Source organism: Microcaecilia unicolor, chromosome 8 (genome assembly GCF_901765095.1).
Source record: "Microcaecilia unicolor chromosome 8, aMicUni1.1, whole genome shotgun sequence".
In the NCBI taxonomy this organism is placed as follows: Eukaryota; Metazoa; Chordata; class Amphibia; order Gymnophiona; family Siphonopidae; genus Microcaecilia; species Microcaecilia unicolor.
In genome coordinates, this window is record NC_044038.1 from 206,945,335 (window position 1) to 206,970,109 (window position 24,775).

Below are 24,775 nucleotides of genomic sequence, written 5' to 3' on the forward strand. Positions count from 1 at the left end.
TTAAAGAGGTTAGGGTTCTTCAGCTTGGAAAAGAGACAGATGAGGGAAGACCCAGTATGGTTTTTCTTATGTTCTTATGGTGTAAATCCTCACACCCAATGTTGAATGTGGATCCTGGTGCTACACATAGTAACATAGTAGATGACGGCAGAAAAAGACCTGCACGGTCCATCCAGTCTGCCAAACAAGATAAACTCATATGTGCTACTTCTTGTGTATACCCTACTTTGATTTGTACCTGTCCTCTTCAGGGCACACACCGTATAAGTCTGCCCAGCACTATCCCCGCCTCCCACCACCAGCTGTGGCACAGACCGTATAAGTCTGCCCAGCACTATCCTCGCCTACCAACCACCAGCCCCGCCTCCCACCACCGGCTCTGGCACAGACCATATAAGTCTGCCCAGCACTATCCCCGCCTCACAACCACCAGCCCCGACTATTCCTATAAACGATGCCCAACTGCAGAGCGCTGTTTACAGAATAGCGTTCAGCGCTCATTTTTTTCAGCATCCAAATTTGGGCGCCATTTACAGGGATCTAGTTCTTAACCATCAATAGCGAAGTGTTTCCAGTAGGATACAAGTTTGGCTTTCATTACAGTGATTCAAAAGCTGGGGAGGGATCCATTAAAATTGGAGTCTTATTGCTCAGTCTCATTGAATATAGCTAGTAACATAGCAGATGCCAGCTGATAAAAGACCTGTACGGTCCCATCTAGTCTACTCACAATGATAAACTTCTAGTATATGACATTCTGTTCATAAACTACTTGCAAAAATTCTGGCAGATCAGATATCTGGCCCTAATCCACGAGTCTCAAGTGGGCTTCATATGAGGGAGGTACATGGTACTAAATTTACAGTCTTACTTGCATCCATGGAATAATGTGTGGGAAAGGGGGTGGTGTCTCTGGTCAGCTTCAATGCCTACGTAGGTTACTGACGTCAGACGGGGGCGGGCCCAGGAGGAAAGGAGAGACGCGAAGACTCGGCGAAGAGGAATCAGATGTTCTTGCCCGTGCAGCACCTTCACACAGAGGTGAGAGGCGCTGCGCGGGCCCAGTAAGGCAGAGGGGGGACCGGTGGAGGGGGGGGGGGGAGCGGCGGCGACAACCTCAGGGGTGGCGGCAGGGCACGGGGCGGAGGATGGCGGGAGGGAGAGGCGTGGGGAGAAAGAGTTGAGAGAAAGGAAGGGAGGGGGGCCCGGGGCTGCTAAAGTTTTGAATTTTGTTTTGTTTTTTTTATTTAATTCAAGGGGGGGCAAGGCCGTCCATACAGGATGCTCCTGACAACTACTTACTACTAAACATTTCTAGAGCGCTACTAGGGTTACGCAGCGCTGTACAGTTTAACAAGTGCCTTTGCCCCCTCCCGATCCACGTGTTCGTGTTTTTGGATTTTTTTTTTTACGTTTGTGGCATGCGCAGAGCAGCCAGCATAATGCTTGGCTGCTCTGCGCATGCTTTAGGGGCCGATTACCGACGGGGATTACACCAGTTTGATGCATTGTACATTACAATACCGCACCGAACATGTGCGACTTGTTTTTTTGATGCATTGTTCGTTTTTTAAAATTTGTTAAGGACTTTTACATTTTTGATTTTTTAACGTTTGGTTGATGCATCTAGTTAGTTACAGGTTGTTTTGGTTCAACATCAAAGTGGCTGACAGACTGACTGGATAGCTTCTTTCCCCACCCCATTCCAGTACTTAGTTCTAAAAACAAATTCATGTTGAAGGAACTGTAAAAGTGCACATAAAGTGCGCAACAAGGTCCAGCCACCCTGTTTAGTACCGGGATCTCTACTCCCTATTAATGTGGACAGTGTGTGAAACATTTGTTTCAGAGAGGGGCTGAATGCAGGCCTAGAGGCAGTGGCCATTAGCCTGTACCAGTGCAGCACAGCAGTCCATCCTGCCAACAAACTCCCCATCATCTTTATAGTAAGTTTCCCAGGATTTTCTTTTAGCCATATTGTTAAAATGAAATGAAATACCAGACATTCAGGAATACCTAGGGATGGGAGACTTAAGCTACAACCTAGGTATCTTCATGGAACATTTTACAGTTTAGTTTAGTTTTTTTGTACATGCTAAGTTCAACAAATTGAACGCACATTCCCACCAGGAGTCACCATCAAAATTGTAAAATACTGAGTTATACAGTTTGGCACTTTATGATACCCCTGGATGCAGGTGTTTGCAGAAACACAACCGAATTGGGTTTTATAATCTCTCTTAATAAAGTTTGTTGCATTACTGACTTCTGTTTATCTACATCATCAATCCCTTCCCAACAGTGGCATGGCGGGCTTGGGCCCCCTCCAAACCTGCAATGCACCCAACTGAATGGCTGGTGGGGATACCAAAGCCTTGCCAGCCAAAAGATTTTGTTGTCGAGAGTAACCCAAAGTTGGCAGGGTGCCTTCAGCCACCAGCAACAGGACTCCTTGTGCATGCTCAGTTTGTACAAGAACTGAACATAGTTGAGGAGTCCCAGATTTGGTGGTTGGAGGCATCCTGCCGATTTCTGGGCTACTATAGCAGTGTGGAGGAGGACAGCAGATCAGCAGTAAATTTCTCTGGCTGGCAGGGCTTTGGCATCCCCCCCAGCAAAGGTATTATTTTTCAATGCACCGGGGGAGGGAATACATTGCCCCCCTCAATTCACCTCTGGGCCCCCCCCCAAAAAAAAAAAAAAAAAAAATCGGAAAGCTGGCTACGCCCCTGCTTCCCAACCTGGTTTTACTTGATCTGTTCTCCACAGGAAAGTTCTGGTTTTCTTTTGGGGGTGAGGAGTAATATAAACACTGTTCAAGATCTATTACAACTGTAATTTCCTTTAACTGTACAAAATGTGAAAGGTTCCTTTGTTGCAGACATATAGAAAAGAAACACTCGCAGAGACATCACACGCTCAGGTATAAAATAGAACATGATGCAGTGCTTACTAAAGACACATGCTTTCTTATTGCTACAGTAATGTTTGCTCTCCGCACTGTACCATATCTTGTTCTAAGCACATCATTTGCATAAATGTTTCAGGTTTAAGAGAAAGAAAATCACACATCTTCACTTCCAACTACTTACAGAATTCATATAAACAAAAGTCTCTAAGGAATCTCTTTATTAAAAGAGAAATTAAAATGTCATTTTGCAACTGGAATTCAGTGGCCAAATACAAGGGGATATATAACACCTTGTCACTTCTGGAATACGGTAATAGGCCCATGCAGTAATGTGGAGGCTGGTAGGGGGCATGTCTGCCCAGATTTAAAGGTGGTCACCATACTTGAATGATGGCTATGTGCCTTTATTGATGTTCTTTTTAAGCTCCCTTTTTAATTTTCTTAAAATAAAAAAAAAAGAGGAAGAGGGGGGGGGGGGGGGGGGGGGGCGTATGAATGACCAAAGACTAACATGTATAATTTGTAGCAAAATTTGGGTTATGTAGAAACAAGCCATGTTCAGCACTGGGAGAGAGATTTAAATGAGTTAAAGCTAAAAATTAAAAAAGCATGACGGTGCAACATCCGGTCACTGGTTGAAGACCTCACTTTAAAAGTGGTACTGTTTTTTCTTTTTTTCTAAACAGTACTTTTTTTTTCCTTCTTTTAGAAACCAGATAAAACTAAACTACAGATAGATTCTTCCCTACCGTGAGCTAATGCTGCAGATAGGATTGACAGAGCTGTACAGCGCAATCAAACATACTTACATCTTAGCTCATTTTACAGGTACAGGCCATATTCAAGGCACAAAGATCTTCTACAAGTTTTTTTTTTTCAATAAAGTTGTACAAAATAATACATTTTACAGTCTGTACAAGAATAATAATCCAGCAGTAAAATAATTAAAAAAAGATGAAGGGAGAGGGTAGAAATGGGGGGAAGGGGGGCTGGGGAGAACACTCCTGTCCAAGTGTAAGCTGTAAAGCAGAAGGGGGACGGGATGGACTGGGATGAGGGGAGTTCATCAGTGGAGAGCCCGGAACAGCGAGGCAAGTGTTTTGCTCACATTTCCCTGCCCATCACAAACTCATCAATGCAGTTTAGAGTCTATGACGTCCAAGGCTGTCGGTAAAACCAACGAGACCGGATTTATTTTATAATTCGTTTATTTATCATTTATTATGTATTTTTTTTTTAAAAGAACCACCCTTCTGAAAGGTAGCAAGTTTGCATGAGCAACTCTCTCTCTCTCTGCTGCAGAACTGTCAGTGTTTCCGCCCAAAGCCACCTTTGACAGCCAGAGAGGGGAGGGACCTGTCCATTGTCAGAGGCTGGTCTGAAGCTTGGCACCTTCTCACGTCTGTTGTGGTGAATACAAAGTGGATATCAATGGGTATTACGAGTATGCCCAGGCTGCTAATACCAAAATTAACATAGAAAACAAAAAAGGTTTCGCCCATCCCCAATTTGCATTTTGCTTGTATTTTTCTATCCTTCAGGAAGTCCACAGTCTGGGCAATTATTGGTATTATTTGTGGTAACAGCGTTGACGCTAGGGAACCCACACTGAAAAGGGTGCAGAGGTCTGACTGCCGTTATCTCATTGTCTGAGAGGGGAACACAAGCAAACCAGAACTGCTGCTCTTGTCCAGCAGGAAGGAGACAGTGAAGGCGGGAAGAGGGATGCAAAGTGGGAGGAGTCGCACCAGTTCTTTCACCCTATGTGGGCAGGGCTATTTTATGTTTTCTTGTTTTTTGTTATTTTTTAATCTTTTAAATGACGAAAAGAGGAGTCCATAAACCACAGGAAAAGTGCTCTCCATCACAACAACTCATACTGGCGAAGGTGCATCCGCTGAATAATGTCCCGGCAGTCATTAAACACCCGGCGAATGTTTTCTGTATCCACGGCACACGTGAAATGGGGGTAGCAGTAATGCCTTCCGTCACCACTGGCTGTGCTGATTCTCTGCAAAAACATTGTGGCAACAAACAAGGGGGGGGTGGGGGTCAGTAATACAATATGCTCTAAATTCCAGGCCCCCCCCCATGCTCAATATGCATCCACCTGCTCTCTTGCTGCAGAAAGGAAGAGAGCCCTCACTGAGGCTGTTGCTACTGCATAGAACCACCCATCCTATTCCAAAATGCCCAGCTCACTGGTATAGAAGTGACTTCTGTTTCAAGTCCCAATTCTTACTCTGGGGTCCTTTTACTAAGGTGCGCTGAAAAATGGCCTGCGGTAGTGTAGACGCGTGTTTTGAGCGCGCACAGAATTATTTTTCAGTGCACCTACAAAAAAATGCCTTTTTAAAAATTTTTGCCGAAAATGGACGTGCGGCAAAATGAAAATCGCTGTGCATCCATTTTGGGTCTGAGACCTTACCGCATGCTAGTGACCTAGCGGTAAGGTCTCACGCAGTAACCGGGTGGTAATGGTCTACGCATGTCAAATGCCATCTGACACACGTAGCTGCTGTGCGCCAGAAAATAAAAAAATATTTTTCAGGCACATGTAGTGGACGTGCGCCAAAATTGAAATTACCGCAAGGGCCATGAAGAACATAAGTATTGCCATACTAGGAAAGACCAAAGGTCCATCAAGCCCAGCATCCTGTTTACAACAGTGGCCAATCCACATCACAAATACCTGGATAGATCCCAAAAAAGTACAAAACATTTTATACTGCTTACCCCAGAAATAGTGGATTTTCCCCAAGTCCATTTAATAATGGTCCATGGACTTTTCCTTTAGGAAGCCGTCCAAACCGTTTTTAAATTTGTGGTAACTCCAATTTGGCGCAGCTTAGTAAAAGGTCCCCTATATTTTAAACGTACATAACCACTGACAATTACTTATGCTGTACTGATTTTTGTTTTTAAATTACCATGACTTCTGGCAGATTAGAAATGATGAAAATAGATTGTTTCCACGTTTTATGAAATTTGAAGGGCTCTTTCCCTTGCATTTAGTATGCTTGTTTTTCACTTCAGGTCTCCCTTGCTATCACTGACTTTCTTTTTCCATTGCCTAGCTGCCCCTATGGAGATAGGTCCCTCAAACCTTTATGCTCAGCTCTCAAAGATCTGGACATTGCCAAATTAGAACAAGCTTATCTAGATTAGATGATTTGCTATTTTGGGCTTGAAAATTCCCCTTTTGCAGGGGCCAAGACACAGCCCCATAAAGTATCACCCAACTCCTCTTAAGCATAGCGAGACACACAATGCACACAGCAAAGCAATACCGGACACTTTATAACCTTCCCTATCTTCAACCCTAATTGTACCCGAAACTTATCTACCTTAGTGACCACAACATCACCTTGTATTTGATCCTCTACCGGACTTGGCGAACGCCTTCACGGTATTATGTAAGCCACATTGAGCCTGCAAATAGGTGGGAAAATGTGGGATACAAATGTAACAAATAAATACTCACAAGAAACTCATCCCTAATAAAATACTTGGCCCTTGTGACTCTTGCATCCTCACCAGGCTCCGGTATTGCTAATTATAAAGAAAGAAAAAAAAAACCATACAAAAGTTTAAAGTCAGGCAAAGACACAACTTATGTGAAGGTGTTAATAAATGTGTGACATAAACTACTACTACTACTACTATTTAGCATTTCTATAGCGCTACAAGGCATACGCAGCGCTGCACAAACATAGAAGAAAGACAGTCCCTGCTCAAAGAGCTTACAATCTAATAGACAAAAAATAAATAAAGTAAGCAAATCAAATCAATTAATGTGATTGGGAAGGAAGAGAGGAGGGTAGGTGGAGGCAAGTGGTTACGAGTCAAAAGCAATGTTAAAGAGGTGGGCTTTCAGTCTAGATTTAAAGGTGGCCAAGGATGGGGCAAGACGTAGGGGCTCAGGAAGTTTATTCCAGGCGTAGGGTGCAGCGAGACAGAAGGCGCGAAGTCTGGAGTTGGCAGTAGTGGACATAAATTCATTTTATTACTCCCTTAAGCTTAAGACAAATACATAACTCACTAAGGGGGAGATTCTGCATATAGCGCCTAAAAATAAAATAAAAAATAAAAAAAATCAGCATGGAAATCAATATTGATTAAGTGTATTCTATAAGTGGCAGTAAATTTAGGCGCCATATATAGAATATGCTTAGTTGATATTTCAGTACGTAAAACTATGCGCATCCATTTACACCAATGAAAATGTGGCATAAATTCCGACGTGTAGATTCAGGTGCACTGGGCCATATTATTATTAGCATTTGTATAGCGCTACCAGACGCACGCAGCGCTAACACCTGATACAAAGAGACAGTCCCTGCTCAAAACAGCTTACAATCTAAGTAATACAGACAAACAAGACAGTTACGGGTGAGGGAAGTAATGGGTGAGAAGGGAGGAAGGGACAAGGGGAGGTCAATTGTGGTTAGGAGCTAAAAGCATTAATTTTGGAATGCCCAAGAAACACCCATTTCCACACCCATAACCACGCTTTTTGCCTGCATGCATGCGTTAGAACTAAGGCACACTGTGTTACAGCATACGCTTAGCGAGCTGTGCACCTAAAATCTAATTATTGCCAATTAGTGCTTGTTAAGTGCTGTTAAATACACTGGTTATCTTGTTAAGCCAATTAAGTTATGAGCGCTATTATAGAATACGCTTGGATTTTGGTGCAGAGTGGAGGAGTGGCCTAGTGGTTAGGGTGGTGGACTTTGGTCCTGGGGAACTGAGTTCCATTCCCACTTCAGGCACAGGCAGCTCCTTGTGACTCTGGGCAAGTCACTTAACCCTCCATTGACCCATGTAAGCCACATTGAGCCTGCCATGAGTGGGAAAGTGCGGGGTACAAATGTAACAAAAATAAAAAATATATCTAGGCGTGCTATATAGAATCCGGGGGGAAAGGTTGTTAATTCTCCATAGGCTGCCTAAGGGCCCCTTTTACTAAGCTGTGGCAAAAGGGGGGGCCTATGCTGGCATCCGCGCGTGTTTTTGACACTCGCCGAGGCCCTCTTTTACCACAGCGGGTAAGAGGTTGGTCTTCCTTTTTTTTTTTTTTTTTTTAGAGAAATGGCCGTGCAGGAAATGAAACACTTGCCGTGTGGCCATTTGGGGGGGGGGGGGGGGGGGCGAGCCCTGTGGGTAACCACTGCACGATTACTGCCAGGTACACACCGGCACTACAAAAATAAATATATTTTTGTAGCACTGGATATGACAGCGCGCTGGGGGTGGGAACTACTGCCGGGTGATTTGGATGCAATGCAGGTGAATTGCATAGATAAAAGTTTGAAAAACAGGTTTTTAAAATACTGGTTTGGACGTTTTGAGGAGATTTTCATCCAAATGCTGTATTATGACACTTTTTGGATGTTTTCCTCTTTCGAAAATGAGCTCCTTGGGCACTTAACTGTTAGTATTCTATAACTTGCGCACATAAATGCTAGACATGCCCAGAAATATCCCTGTGGGTTTTAGGTATCTTTTTAGATTCCTCTTTGTCTTGGACTCTACGGGTGAATAAGTTGGTACAAAGGTCTTTTGTACTGATGCGTAAGCTACGCTGTATTAAGAAATAGTTTTCCGACGCTCACTTTTGGCTTCTGGTTCAGTCTTTGTTACTGAGTATGTTAGATTATTCAATCATCATTTACTTGAATTGCCCCAAGTTCTTGATAAAAAGGCTTCAGACAGTCCAAAATGTCGCTTTGCAATTGATTTTCTCTAAAATAAATATGATCATATTTCAGATTTTTATGGTAGGACACATTGACTGCCAATTTCAGCCCGGGTTCTTTAAAAACATTTTTGTTTCTTGTACAAGTCCTGTCTTATTGGTGGATTGTTTTATCTTCCCATCTAGTTTTAGATCGCGGAGAGCTTGTAATTTCTTTTCTTACCCACCATTTAGAGGTAGGAAAACATTGATATATGTGGAATGCTTGTTGGCATTTCAAGCAGTCAGGTGGGAAAATTAAATTACTGGGTTGTTGACTGCCAGGGGATATTTGAATTTTAGGAGGCTTTTAAAGACATTTGTTTCAGAAATTTGTCACTGGAGGATGATGGGTGGGGGTTGGAGTATATGATCTGTTGTAATTCTGTTTTCTATTGAGTACTTCCCAGTTCAGTTTCTTTTATTGGAATCTGCATCAAACCACAAGGTGTTTGCGGAATATAAGAATAAAGTTATGTATATATATATATATATATATGTTTAAAATGGCCTCATTTTGAAAGCTGTATTATGTTAAGGTTATACAATAAGGTTTGTTAGCTGACACGTAGTCAATGTATTCATTGTATTCATAGGTTATTATCGGCTGCTAGATATTGGAAATAGTTGGCTTCATTGAGCCGGAATGTGATGTTCAAATGTTACATGTCTTTTCTTCTAATAATAAAGATATTTAAAAAAAAAAATAATAAAGTTAAGTTATGTAACTTTTTGGTAAATTAAAACTAATCACGAGATTACGTGATTTTCTGGATTTTTCAAATTTTAGACTGGTTACCCAGAAAGTGATAGTGCTATGTTTTCATTGCGGTTAAACAGCCTACTGGTAGGGCTCCGCGGAGGATCTCTGAAGGCACAGAATGCTGCGGCTCGGGTTCTATTTGGTTATTCGCGATATTGCCATATCACTCGTGCTTTACAGGAGCTTCATTGGCTTCCCATCCAACAGAGAATTACATTTAAGATTTTACTTTTGGTCTTTAAAGTGTTGCCTAACTGTAGGCGAGATTTATAGAATAGCGCTAAGCGTGTTTTTTTCCGGTGCCATATATAGAATCTAACCCAAAGCGTTAATACGGTGTGCTCAAGTTAATAGAATTAGGATGTAAATGTTTAGGGAACGTCAGATTGGTAAACGATGCTTTGGGTTTTTGAATCCTACTTCAACAATTTGTAAACAAAACTCGGGGTTTAACGGAGAGCATTCAGACCTTATGTTTTGTAGATCCCAACCTAGCAAATCTGCTACAAGTATTTCTTGACACTGATTTTACCACCTCCAACTGCAGCGCATCCCCAGGCAGAGAGGTTTACTGCAAAATGCACAGACGTACCGTCATCTGGTGTAGTGTAGCGGGCAAATTCTGGAAAGTAATCCTCGATTTTGGACTTTCCCGCCAATACCTTCTCAGCAAGTAAATCTTGCTTATTCAGGAAAAGGATGACTGAAATGGTTCGCAGCCACCTGGGGAAATTGGAAAACCAGAACAATGAGGGGAATTTGCAGGATGCTTAAGAAAAGAAAAAGCTTCAAAGCACACATTCTGGAAACAAGACTAGAGACCAGGATTTTCCCCGAAACAATTCTCTGGCAGGAAATGCATTTTCTACATTTGCATTTCCTTTTCTTAGGTTATATAATTTAGACAATAGCACATCATTAAACAAAAAACTAGTTTTATATGGTGATCAAACACATCTTCAGGGGACTGCTTGCAACAACTCTGACCTGGTCTAAGTAGGAGGAGGTATTTGCTGAACTACAAATCTTAGCAAAATAGTTAATAAAATGTCCTTGTGTGAACCTGTTGTTCCAGATACTCTTGAAAAGGTTTAGAGCCTCCTGAAGCCGATTGGTCTGATTGTCCTCCCTTATAACCATGTTGTAGCTACTACTGGCCACCACAAAAATGATTGCAGTCACATCTAGGAGAGAGGAGAGAGAGAGAGAAAGCGAAATGTTCATTTGCAGCAGGTAGAACTTCACAAAATACAATACTACTGCTACTACTATTTAGCATTTCTATAGCGCTACAAGGCATACGCAGCGCTGCACAAACATAGAAGAAAGACAGTCCCTGCTCAAAGAGCTTACAATCTAATAGACAACAAATAAATAAAGTAAGCAAATCAAATCAATTAATGTGTACAGGAAGGAGGAGAGGAGGTTACAAGTGGTTATGAGTCAAAAGCAATGTTAAAGAGGTGGGCTTTCAGTCTAGATTTAAAGGTGGCCAAGGATGGGGCAAGACGTAGGGGCTCAGGAATAACCACGCCATAACCACCGATAAGGGGAAAAAAATGCAGTCTCACAACTGATAAGCTTGTGCATGGTTCTCAGCTAGCCCCAGTTACTCTGGTCCCCCTTTGATAATTGTATGCCTGTTTGGCTGCACATGGGTACCCTTTTGGGGGATCCTTTTACTAATGTGCGACGAAAAATGGGCAGCGCTAGTGCAGGCTTGTGTTTTGGGTGTGCGCAGATCCATTTTTCAACGCACCTGTAAAAAAAAAAAAAAAAAAAAAAAAAAGGCCTTTTTTTAAATTTTTGCTGAAAATGGGCGTGCGGCAAAATAAAAATTGGCACGTGTCCATTTGGGACAGAGACCTTACTGCCAGCCGATAACTTAGCGGTAAAGTCCCGTGCGTTAACCATCTACATGCACAGAGTGACGATTACTGCCCGGTTTCTGCTGCACGCCAGAAAATAAAAATTATTTTCTGGCGCATGTAGCGGACGCTCATCAAAAATGAAATTACCGCAAGGGCCATGCCGTAGCCGGGCGATAACTCCAAATTGGCACACGTTGGGCGCATGTAGGCACTTACGCAGCTTAGTAAAAGGGCTCCTCAGTGAAAAAGGCCAGCTCAGACTTACGTGGCTGACCTGAAGCTGCGCAATCTTGGGACTGGGCATGCTTCCCAGGCGATGTTTACAGCCCACAGGGGTACGGAGTCTGATAGTGAAAAACAATGACACCAAGTGGCAGGATTTAGGGTCCCTGACTGCTGGGTTCTGGAAGCAGCTGTGGAGAATGATCCTCTGCGGGGGAGCACTGCTGTAATTTGGAAGTGGAAATAGAATGTCGCTTGAGGGAGGGGGGAGAGGGGGAAATCCCTGGGTGCTTGCAAATGAAAGTTCCTAATACCAGGATCCCATTTCCGGTTCCAACTGAGCTGGAAAACATTGAGAAAGGAGGAAAAAATTGTGGATGGCAGGCAAACAACTAGTTGCCCATCGGAAGGGGGGTCCAGGACCCGAGGTGGGTGGGGGGCACATTTTAGCCCGCCTTATCCAGCTGCCAACCCTCCCCTGCCACTTTTGACCCCCCCCGCCCTTCCCTCGCAGGTCCCCAACCCCTGCAAGCCGAAGTCTTCTTCAGCACCGGTCACCGGCACGTTCGCTGATCTGTTTCTGTGAGTCCTGACATGGTACAAGCAGGCGTATCCTTGGACAGCGGGTGGCACTCAGGGGCAGCATGGGCGGAGTTACAGTTTACACATGTACTACCTCTGGCTCCTGAGCAGGCATGCGTGTCAATGCTCAAAATCTAGGTGCCATATTTTCAGGATTTGTCCAAGAAATTTACACTGATGTATTCACCGATTAATCTGTATTGTTAGTTTAATAATATGTTAGATTGAATCCGGATTGTATTGTTAATATAATAATCTGTCAGCCACATTGAACCTGATTATATTGGGAAAATGTGGGATATAAATGAAATAAAGACCCACAGGCACTTAAGTGCCCATAAAATAGGTGCCTTCCTGCCCTATGAGCCTAGGTGTCCATTATAAAATTACCCTCTTAATGTTCCAAGCCAATTCTAACATCACAGTGAGCACAGAGCAATGAATTGACCGCTCTTTGGAAGCAATTCCATAATGGGCGCTAAAAATTAGGCGTCCAAAATCTATGCGCTACGATAGTATTTTATGATGGCATTGGGGCACAGAGTATTCCATAACTTTTCACACCTAAGTGTGTGACTCGTCAACACCCGCCCATATGAATGCTAAAGCACTTAAGCATTAGAATAACACCTAAGTATAATTAGGCACCTAACCATCATTTGCGCACCTTACACAGAATTAGGGGATTTGTGTTCAAGCTCATTACACAGTCACATAAAGGGCTGTGAAATCGGTACAGCAAACCTTTGACCGACTCCTCCATTTTTCTACTGTCTGATTACAACTGATATTTAGCTTTAAATTTTTTGTTCTGGATCTAAAGTACTGGTAAATAAAACATTTACCAGTACTTTGGATCCAGGACAAAACAAATATCTATATATCTATCTAAGAATAAAATGATACATTTACTATATAAGTTTTTACTTAGAAGAAGTCAGAGTCAGGACATTTTTTACCAACTCAGACTCCACCCAAAATTGTTTCCAACTCCATAACCCTGATTAGGACTGTACAATCACGTTAACTTTGACAAAACTAAGCATGTCGTTATTTAGAGACGACATCGCCCATTTCATAGCATCCACCACACAACACTCCTTCCAGCCTTCTCTGAAGTTTCCTTACTGATGCACAAGATGACACAGCAATCCACTCATAGAACATGCCAGTCGTGCAAAGGGAGTGGCACTACGGAGCATGTGCTAACACACACACACAGGGAAGTGGTTTGAGCACATTTCCTCCTTCACTGGGGAACTTGTGGATCCCTGAAATCAAAACATCAGACCAAAGGGATGCATGCTACAGATTACCATTAAAACACTGGATCCATTTTCTGCGTTCATCTCGTTGGCCTCCGACATCGAACATGCTAAAGAGAAAATTAAAGATATTCATATTCAGATCTGGAAGTGTTCCTCCAGTCCTCTGAACGCTAACATGCAACATTGTACCCCCCCCCCCCTCTGCTTAAGCCCCTTTGGAAAATTAACAAGAAACTGTAGAGAAATATAAAATTATTTCAACACTACTACTAATCATTTATATAGCTAACTTTCTTTATGAAAGGCCTCTCCACAGGGCTACCTCTGGGTTCTAGTTATAGAAGCGGTGGAAGAACATGAAGCATGACAGAAACTAACTACTAGGTCCCAAGTGCCAAACTTAGAATATTTTTGAGCATGCACTGAATTTTTTTTAATTACATGTAAGCTTAAATTAAGCTCCAATAGGTGATACACATGTAGACCATTTTCGGTCAGAGGGAGAAGAAAAGTCTGGATTAACTCCATCCCAGATCATCAGGCGGCACTATTGTAAACACACTGTCGACTCACACCTAGGTGTAACCTCGTTCCACTAGGTGCGAGTTGACACTGTATCTGATGACTGCCTCTGGAGGAAATAAGAAAAAGGACTGTTAGTCCTTTTCTCGCAATGTTCATGATCCCTGACGAAGGCATCTGCCGAAACACTGCCCTTGTCGGGTCCTACGTAAACAAACATTTCCTGAGGTACTCAATTTAGAAGACTCCTTGTGCTTATTTTCTCAAATGAAAGATGAACCAGAGATTGCAGGGAAACCATGAGGTTTTGCGCCACACAATACCAATAAAGTTATCTTTATAAAGATACTTACTGAAAATTAACTTTATCGACTTGAAACTTGGTTTCAAAAATTCCTGATGTCAAAACTCTGCATCTCAGAAGGTCCTGGAAAGAGGGAGAAAACACACACACACTCAATCCTCTTTAATCACAAAGCAGTTCTGCTGTTCAAACGTGGTGGAAAATCAGCTCAGGACAGACATTCATGTAGTGCCTCATATTCAAGTAGTACAGGAGAGTGTTTGTGCACTGCTCATGACTGACATGCCCCTGGCAGAGCTGCAAATTACCCAGTTCCACGAGAAAGATATTTAGTTTGGTACTGGATTTTTGATAACCCCATCCTGATGCATTGTAGGATCTGCAGGGCTGAGTTCAAGGGTAGAATCAGGAACCATAAATCTCACACTGCTCTGAGATGAGAGCTCAAAACAAAAACGTCTCCCTCCTGGACACAGGTCACTTGGTGGCTTTGGTTTGCTCAGCTATGATTTTCTGTTAGGTTACTGACCTGGAGCCTTTCTGAACTGCGGCTGTGGCAAACAGCAGCTGGAGTGGAAGCTGGATACTACTGCTGGCCCATTCCCCTTCCCCCCCCCCCCCCCCCCCAAAACAGAAACTTACTATTGCCCTTTATGCACACAACAGTCCTGATGAAGCAGGTTATTATAAGAAACTTGAATGTCTTTAAAGGAAGCCAAAGAAAGCAGTCTTCAAGTTCAATGGCAGGACCTTTGCTAAAGGGGAATTTTATCTAATCACAAACCTACCTCTCTCCTTACTGAATTACAAACTGTATTTTTACATTTTAAAAGTGGGTAAAGAAACCTGTTCTCAAGGCTCCATCTAAATGCTGGCTTTGAAAAGAGTAGCGTTTGTATTTAAAATGCCTTTTCTGTTTGTGGGTAATCAGAACTACATTTCTCTATATAGAACAGGGTAAAGCCAGGAGTGGCCCAGCCTCTCTGATCTGGAAATACCCCAGGACTTTGGCCATTACTGGATTAAATGTCTTCCTTTATCCATATCAGTTATCGGACACTAGTATTATCACCAGATCTCCTTTCACGTTTGTGCTATTTTAATACGTTCCCGCACTTTTTGGTAAAAATAATGTGTACCTTTTAAAACGTTGTTTTCTTTGTTGAATTGATGTGTCCATCGCTTACCCCACACCATTTTACCCCCTGCTGCTCAGGGTTTCTCTAGCCACGTCCATTATTGGTTCACATCACACATTTATAACTAACTTTTAATCCCTAATACTTCCTGCTCTGAAAATGCTTCACTTTGTTGCCCTTCAAGGTTCTGTCCTTGACCCTCACCGTTCAGACTCCCTTACCACCTTCTGCGTAGTCACATCACTCCTACTGCCCCCTTCCCCCGACTTATTTTCATTCTAATTTCTCCCCTTGTGTCTCCCCAACTCTTTGTTCATTTTCTGTTCTCAAACGCACGGAAACTGAGGTCCTCCTCTTTCCAGCCTGTCTCTATCCTTCACCTACCAGCTGAGTTTCTATTTGTTTGACCCCTCTTGCCTTCACAAACTCAGCCTGGAATTTCAGGAGTTCCCTTGGTCCCTCTCTCTCTTCGCTTGCACAATTCTGTGAACTGGTCCTTCTCTTCAGTACCACAAGGTTAGTAGCCATAAACAGATTTTTATAGACATCTCCTTCAAACTGTCTCTTGCCAAAACTACTGCAAAAGCCCTCTTGCCAAACTCCTCAAATTGTCTTTTCAATTATTACTTCTCTCATGCCTCTCCTACCTTCGTTTCACTAGTTCACATCATGTTTTGACACTACTGGGGTATCTGGTTTTCACTAACCAGCACATTCATGGTTACAACTCCTCCCTCTCCCTACTCATATTCAAGGTTTCTCTCTGACTGCACAAAAATTGGCCTCCCCTTCCCTTTAGGGCTTCCTCCCCTCTAGCCAGGGACAGCCTGTGGGGAACGTGGAGGGATGTGGACCCAGTGCAAAGCCGTTGCACGACCTCATCTACATAAATCAGCGGCTGCTCAACAGCGAGGCTGAAAACCAAGGCCACATGTGAGACACAGTTGCTCACTGGTAGAACCAGTCATGCTTCTAGCACCTATCGCTGGAAATTCCTGATAGCCAAGACACTCCTTTGCTAACCCTCTTCCAGTCCAGGTAAAAAAAAAAAAAACAAAAAAAGCCCACACCTTTCCAGATTATTTAAATTTGACCTTGCACTTATTTTCTATACTTTTACTTATGCGGCACGGTTTTTATGTTCTGATCAATCATTGGTGACGTGCTTTTTAAGTTGCTCTGGGCAGACTGCTAACCACATATAAACAAAATTCAAAGGATGCTGTTTTCCCACTCAGGATGCATCAGTAGGGATCAGCTAAGAGGCAGTATAGCAGTCCTTGATTTACTGAGCTCTACTATGGGACTAAACAGGACTTTCTGCAATTCCAGGATCAAACAAAATACAAAAACATATAAATATTAAATATTGTCTCAACTGCCAACAGAATAATAAATATGCAAACACGCATTTCTGGCTAGTTCTGCTACCTGAGTGGTAAAGATCATGCAGCTCAAAATTTAAAAAGTGGCCTAAATATTATTTTATCTAGATGCAAGTAAAATCAGTTTGAAGATGGCTGCAGGTGGTTTGAGGAAGGTTTTTTTTCCCATTTGCACTGCCTTTTTTGTTTTAGGATTTTGTTTTGTTGTACTCTGTAATTCACTCCAAAATCTCTTTGAGGAAAAAGGGCAGAATATAAATGTTTGATGTTAAGATTACAAAAATTCAGTTGGGTAATCCTGTTAATAGCAAGAGCAACTTGCATCAATATACAGGTCTTGAAAAGGTTTTTTTTACTCACTTCCGTATTTCAACACACACACAAAGACTTTCCTGTTTAACCACACAGTCCTGTTGAATTGGACTAATTCTGCTAACCTGCCCAGTCCTCTTCCTCCTCCCCCCTGCAGTTATGTAACGTTAGCAGACCAACTTGAGTCCGCACCATTCATTTTTTTTTTTTTTTAAGTTTTGTACTCCTCTGAGCCCAGTGGCTATTTCCAAACAGGCAGCAGAAGCACAAAGCACATTTTCCTTCACTAAATCCGTTGCGATACCATGTAAGCCACATTGAGCCTGCAAATAGGTGGGAAAATGTGGGATACAAATGAAACAAATAAATAAATAAATAAATATTCTAGCATAGGACAGTGCTATCAGCTGCTGAAGGACAGGTCCTGCTACACATCAATGTGGAAACCTGAAACACTGTTCATTTTGAACACATTAGGCCAAATCAGCAAAATCAGAGGCATTCGTCAAGGAATTTTAACAATGTTATCTGCAGTCAGTTTTTAATTACAAAGGCATTTGAGCCGATGGCATTTAAACTGCTAAAGTGTGGACTGGACAGCGCACATCACCTGCGTTTTCTGTTGGTCAGTTTCTCTTGGTAAAGACCCTTAAACATTTGTGGAGAGTAACTGTGCTAACAGAAAAAATATTTCTAGTTTCAGAAAAGGTTTTTATCCTACTCATTTTGTACAGACAAATATACGCCCATACAGGCAGAACAAGAAGTGTATAGGCTACTCCATTTTTCAGACTTGTCTGAGGTGGGCTTACACATTTACTTTGAGGAGTGTGTACGCATTTTGTATCTCTCATTTAATGCTCGATATTTCAAGGAGAACCCAGACTATAATCATACTGCTGTATTAACGGGACTCTGTAAAAATCCTGTTTTTTGAAGCTCTGGAGTCCCTTACTTGTCCTCCTTGTCTCCACAGGGGAGGAGTCTTGTCCTCAATACATTATGACTTTCTACCACATGTGATGGTGTCCTCTATATCCTCTAGATTAGATTACTATGTAATTCTTTAGATTGGGGGGGGGGGGGGTTATAAGACCCAGACAATCAAGGGGAGGATGGGGTTAGCGGGAGAGGGAGGAGTGGGAAGGGGGGGGGGGTTCTGCTTTGGTATACTTCTATTTTACATCTGTTGTTAACAAATAAGAAAGCTTTTGATTGGGTCATAATGTTCTATATGCACCTTGCATAATTGTCTCTACCGCAGGGGAAATGGGGGAAGGGCGTCAGACGGGAGAGTTGGGGAGGGGTTTACAAGGGAGTTTTGGAGAGATAACTATTGATGTTCATAACAAACTGCGACTCAAGTTTACTGTTTTGTATCAATTATACTTTATTTTCAATAAAAATGTTTGAACAGGACTCTGTAATGGAATAAGTAGCAGGTCTACTACAGACTTAGGTCATCACAGCTCCTACCAGTAACTGTGGTATTCTTGGCAAGAAACTGCCCTGATCTGCAGTTCTCTTTTGTAGCCCACGGTTCTTCCATGGTCTCGTAGCCAAATATTAGCCAAACCTGACCTTGCTTAACCGAGATCAAATAAGTTTAGGTCCTCTCGGGCTATTGTGGCTACGGCACATCCATACCATCAAACTTAAAAAACTATGGCGCCTGATCCCACAGACAGTTGGGTTTGCATGCTATCCCAAAGGTTGAGCAAGAGTGCATAATTTGGAGACCCCCATATAAGCAGATTCACCCCACGTATATTTGTGGATATCCTGAAAATGGCTTGGCTGTACAGTCAACAGGAGTGGGAACCACAGCCATAAATGGAAAAGAAGCTGTACGAAGGAATTTATGAGGCCTTAAAAGTGAAATGTAGAACATCTCTGCACAGTTTACACAGTAGCAACATGCAAAAATTTCAGCTGGCACCAAAACACCGCTCTCTTCACTAAAGAGAGGGGAACCTAAACGTGTCACACAGAATGACAAGCTGAAAAGCTGCTGTATAAGTTATGCACAGAGAAGTTAATATTCAGTCCACAGCGGTCAGCAGTTTTTTTAAGCAGCTTACAGCCGTGGGCTGAACCAAGTCCATATATTCAATGCCAGGCCATGTTCGGGCATAACTGAATGTCCAGGTTACAGCTGTCGTCCGGAAACTGTGTACCAGCCAATATTCAAACCAGTGCACGATTAGCTTGGCGGATGAAGTTAGGACAACCTTTTACTCACTTCTGTAGACTGAATATTGCTGCTAAACAATTAAGTTCCGCTGTACAAAATAACAATCCCAAGATTTAATCTCTGGTAAAAGTCAAAATGTCAATTATCCAAAAAAGCCAGAGAATCATGGAATGGAATAAAGAATATATAGATAGAAAAAAACCAACTCGACACTCCCAATATTGAAAAATCTTTTTAAAAGAATTAAATTTTTTGAAAGTGGAGAGTTCTCAGAGTGTAAACTCACCCAAACGAGACTGCGCCGAAGTGTCTTATATCTCTGAGGGTGGACAAGTTTCTCGATCATAGAACTTCTCCATAATTATTTTTTTATGCCAGTCAACCACTTACTTGTGCTGCTATCACCAAAAAGTGAAAAACCAAAAATTTAAGAATCTAAAAATTGTTCAAGAGTGTCAAAGTTAATTAATTCTATCTATACCTCCCATTTAACCTCACGCATATACATCAAAAATATAAATCACTCCAACAAAATCTTCAAAGTTGTACTTCAGCGGGGCAAAATATCACAGTTGCTAGATCCTTGTCTTTTCCAAATGCTTTTTTGTATTGTACAGGAACAATTCCAACTCTTTAATTGTCCTAACATTGAGGCGCTCCTGCGCTTCCAATGAACCATAGAGAGAATTAAGTTCCAGCTTCGCCCCCAGACCGCCTTGGCACTATCTGGACAGCACCTGGGCAATCACTGGCAATATTTGGTGGCACTACCCACTTAAATGGCCACTGCCCAGTAAAACCCTTTTGAGTATCGACCCAACTTTTTATTAAACCACCTGACTATACGGACGGCAAATAACTGCTCAAAACACACAGTGAGATCACAGCACTTCAAACCCCAGTTGGCTCTGGCTGCGGGATCATTCCACCAAGGCTTGTTTTACTCACCTGGTCGGATGGTGTGTAGTCATTCTGCTTCACTATGTCAATCTTGTCTAGAAAACTGCCAGATGAAGAGGAGAAAATGGAAATTTGTAAGAAATGCTATTTAACGTAACATAACAACAGTACTTATATACTGCTACAACCGTAAAATTCTAAGCAGTTCACATAACCAAAGACACCGGGACGCACTCCCAGGAATTAATAATATACAATAATTATTAATTTAGTTAACATATTTCTTAAATAACCGGGTCATAAGATTCCTTCTAAAAGCCTGGTAAGATTAAACTTGATTAAAACATACAGAAAACGCCTGCCAAATTTTGGGAGCTTGATAAGCTAACATCACAAATGTTATTAATCTATGGTAAAGTAGATAAGCACAGAAAGAGACTACTGGACTTAATTATTTCTGTCCACACTTCCAAGGTGATATCTCGACTACCAGTCAAGAAGTATGACCACTTGTAGACCATCCCTTATCAATTTCTTTGTTTTGTACTCAAGTGGCCCTCTCCCATTCCTGTGTAAATGGGTCTGCAAAGACTTCATCCCATATCCCACATTATCCCCTACCTGTGTCTCAATGAGTTTTATAATATTTTAGAACAGTTTACTTAATCATTTAATATACCCTACTTCACAAACAGGCACAAAGGGAAAGGAATGTATAGCAAAACAATTTAAAAACAATCACAACCACATAACCTGTGATACACAAGGGGAAAGAATAAAAACCACATAAATTAACAGACTACCACCAAAAACTATTTAAATTCTGTCTTACAATTCAATAATTTCAAACTCAGATTTTCAACACAGATTACACACTTCAGGCACAGGCAGCTCCCTGTGACTCTGGGCAAGTCACTTAACCCTCCATTGCCCCATGTAAGCCGCATTGAGCCTGCCATGAGTGGGAAAGCGCAGGGTACAAATGTAACAAAAATAAAATAGATACTATTGGAGATTCTACATGGAATGTTGCTACTATTGGAGATTCTACATGGAATGTTGCTATTCCACTAGCAACATTCCAAGTAGAAGGCTGCGCAGGCTTCTGTTTCTGTGAGTCTGACGTCCTGCACATATGTGCAGGACGTCAGACTCACAGAAGCAGAAGCCTGCGCGGCCACATTGGTGATCTGCAAGGGCCGACTTCTACATGGAATGTTGCTAGTGGAATAGCAACATTCCATGTAGAATCTCAAATAGTAGCAACAGTGGAGGAGTGGCCTAGTGGTTAGGGTGGTGGACTTTGGTTCCGAGGAACTGAGTTCTATTCCCACTTCAGGCACAGGCAGCTCCTTGTGACTCTTGGCAAGTCACTTAACCCTCCATTGCCCCATGTAAGCCGCATTGAGCCTGCCATGAGTGGGAAAGCGCGGGGTACAAATGTAACAAAAAAAAAAAAAAAAAGATTAACCTACAGAAAAGGCTTTTGCCCAAACAGCCACGGCTTAAGGACAATTTTATATTTCTGAAAAGAGGTCTCTAAACAAACCTCATGTGGTAAAGAGTTCCATAATTGTGACACAACACACAACAGATACCATAACTAGCAAGACTGATGATAAACCAGCACCCTACATTTCTGTGGTGGTGTAGCCTGGCTACCCTGCAAAGACTAACTAGTGAGGATGGGCTGTCATCTGCAGTGATATAGAAAGCGTTGTCAACATTTGTCATAGCACGTTATTACCAAACTGAAAACAAGCAGAATGTCATTCACCAATAATAGTGTGCACTCTTTGGAAAGTGTGTGCCAGGGGCGTAGCTAGGTGGGGCCATGGGGGCATGGCCCCCCACAGATTTAGCCCTGGCCCCCTGCTTTCACACTCCCCCACCCCCCGCTGCCGACCCTCCCCCGCCAGCCGAAGTCCTCTTCAGCGCTGGTCTCCGGCGCGTAGCTGATCTGGATTCTTTTTCTGTGAGTCCTGATGTCCTGCACGTAGGAACACGTCAGGACTCACAGAATCCAGATCAGCGAACACGCCGGATTCTGAGACCGGCGCTTAAGGGGACTTCAGCTGGTGGGGAACGGGGGGTTGAAAGGGATGGGGGAGGGGCGGCAGCGCCAGGGGCATCTCGGGCATCTCCCGCCGAAGTCTGGCTATGCCCCTGGTGTGTGCACTGTGGAAATAGGCCACATTCTTTCCTGACAGGTTACATATGTGTGGTGGTTCCACTATCGGGAAGAGAGTTTGCCCTCTTTCTGAAAAAGTGCTCCCTCTTAGTGTGCATGAATGAATTTTTAAAAAATGACATTGGAAATGACAGGAAATTAAAATTCTCTAGTGGCTCAATTCTACTAACTAAATAAAGTTAGAACATTGAGGGGCCCTTTTACTAAGCTGCGTAGGTGCCTACATATGTCTGGCTCGTGTCTACTAGGTGTGCCGGAAAATTTCTGGTGTGTGGCGCTAACCGGGTGGTAATCGGCAGTGTACGCGTGCTGATGATTACCGCCCGGTTAACGCGCGAGACTTCAATGGGTGGCGATAAGGTCTCAGGCCCAAAATGGACGTGTGCCAGTTTTTATTTTGCCATATGTCCATTTTTGGCCCCAAAAAAGCGGCCTTTTTTGCAGGTGCACTGAAAAATGGACCTGCGTGCATCCAATAAACGCATCTACACCAGCGCAGGCCATTTTTCTGTGCACCTTAGGAAAAGGACCCCAAATTCTTTTTACAAAAATTCAGTAGCTGGGCTTCAAGTCTTGACACTTGAAACCTGTGAGTGACTAAAGCCAGATTTGTGCCAATCCAATTTGCTTTGCAGTACACGAAAATCAGTTATACATTTTAATGTAACAACCAAATGTACAGTATTAATGGGGACTGCATTTTGTTTGCTGAGTTGGAGAATCTGGTGTTCTTTCAGACTTCAGAAGACACACATCTGCAAAGCCTTTTCTGGCTTTGGATCAGAGGAGAATGCTGTTTAAGGGAAAGGCTACTGGACTGAAAGGAACCAGTGTGGACTAACCAGGCCCAATGATACTAAATGTACCAATGTAGTACCTGGAACTGGCCACCAGAGGGCCTAAAACTAAGTAATTACACTGCTGGTCCCCACACTTCAAACTGTTCACACAGCACAGAGCAGAGTTTTTACTCAAAGCACCGAGGCCCCGATGATCAAAACTACGGCACGAAAAACAACGCCCAAACAGCGCCATCAGTGGAATTCCCTAATGCTCAACGCTAATGGCATGCAAATTTAGGCACGCTCATAGCGCTGAGCATTAGGGGCTTCTGCAGAAAGACTGTGTCTGGTGCATACGCTGAAGAGTTGTGTGTTAAGCTCAGCTCTTGAGTGCATGCCCACAGTGCCATAAGGGAGAGGAAGGAAGGAGGATGAAGAGGTTCCTTTAACCCAAAGTCACGCTCTGCTGTGGCCCCGGGAGAGGGGCGGGGGGTAGGGGTGCAGGGACTGGACTGGTAAAGTGTAAGAAAGAAGCAAAGAGGAGTCAGGAGCGGTAGCACCTACCAGCACTTCCACCTGGATCTCCATATTACTGTAGACCATTTGATAGGTTAAATAAGAGAGAAATGACAGCCCAGAACAAAAAAAGGAATTGTGCAAAACAGGTCTCCCTATTCCTCCCTGAGCTGGCATACGGTTTGCCACTGAGCATTGGGGAGGAATATGGGATGACCTCTTTAGCATACATTTACAAGCTCATTGCGCTCAGAGCTTGCGAGCTCGTTTCAACACACTTGGCATTAGCAAATGCAGGTGCTAGTCTGGCGCTAATGGCTTCTAACGCCTGCATTTTCTTCCGAGCATCAGGGCCTTAGAAACAGAAATGTTTCTTTGCAGATCGTGTTACGAGCTTATAAAACCAGGCCCTGGACATCAAATTTCCCTGACTGACAGCAAAGGAATATCCATGAGAAACACACAAGCCCATCTGAACTACTGCTGCTGTTTACAAATGAGCAAATGTTTGCATATTGACATCAAAATGATACCCTTCCCTTCAGCTTCATTTGGGGAGGAGGGAAGAAAGGAGCATCTTAAAATAAATAAGAGATTGCAAGCTATGACTGGATTTTTAAAAGAAAACTGGTAACATTTATAATGAATACACATAATTAAGCCATCATAACCCTGAATCATCTCTTCTCACCACCAACCACCTAGAAGTAAACCATCCAGACAAGTGCATGCAAATTAGATGCCTAAATGCCAGACAGTACGTGTTACACAGAGGCCACAGCTGTAAGCCAAACTCAATTGATTAGTATTAGCTTTAAAAATAAATAATTACAAGACATGGAAACTACTTGTGGGGGGTAGACTAAGCTAAAAGTGGGAAGGTTTGGTGGGGAGGGGGAACAGAAGAGGCGGGGCATAAAACTACATCACGGGGGGGGGGGGGGGGCAGTGGCAGTTTAGAAAGGATGTACGAATGGGAAATGAGACATCAAAAATTGGGACATCTCAAGTTCCACTAGTATCTTAGAATAGGATCTGATGGCGTAAAGTCTGTTCTAAAATAGACAAGAGAAATGAACATCCATATTAGAAAAATAAATGTCTAAAATATTAACAGGCAAAGCAGTAACATAATCCTTCCTGTGAAAGTATGTGAACATTTATGTGCTAGAA

At 42.7% G+C, this 24,775-nt stretch overlaps 1 protein-coding gene across 3 annotated transcripts in view; it reads right to left on the minus strand.

Annotated features, from left to right (window-relative positions):
* Window positions 1-3,114: 3,114 nt before the first annotated feature.
* Window positions 3,115-24,775, minus strand: part of GNAS (GNAS complex locus) — a 331,291-nt gene continuing 309,630 nt past the window's right edge. For all 3 annotated transcript variants that reach the window (XM_030211103.1, XM_030211104.1, XM_030211105.1), the window contains exons 6-12: window positions 20,162-20,216; window positions 14,233-14,306; window positions 13,406-13,464; window positions 10,478-10,598; window positions 10,007-10,137; window positions 6,396-6,463; window positions 3,115-4,922 (exon numbers count right to left, since the gene is read on the minus strand). In XM_030211103.1, the coding sequence (XP_030066963.1) occupies window positions 4,776-4,922; window positions 6,396-6,463; window positions 10,007-10,137; window positions 10,478-10,598; window positions 13,406-13,464; window positions 14,233-14,306; window positions 20,162-20,216 (655 nt within the window). In that variant the 3' untranslated portion in view covers window positions 3,115-4,775. The remainder of the gene's footprint in view (window positions 4,923-6,395; window positions 6,464-10,006; window positions 10,138-10,477; window positions 10,599-13,405; window positions 13,465-14,232; window positions 14,307-20,161; window positions 20,217-24,775) is intronic.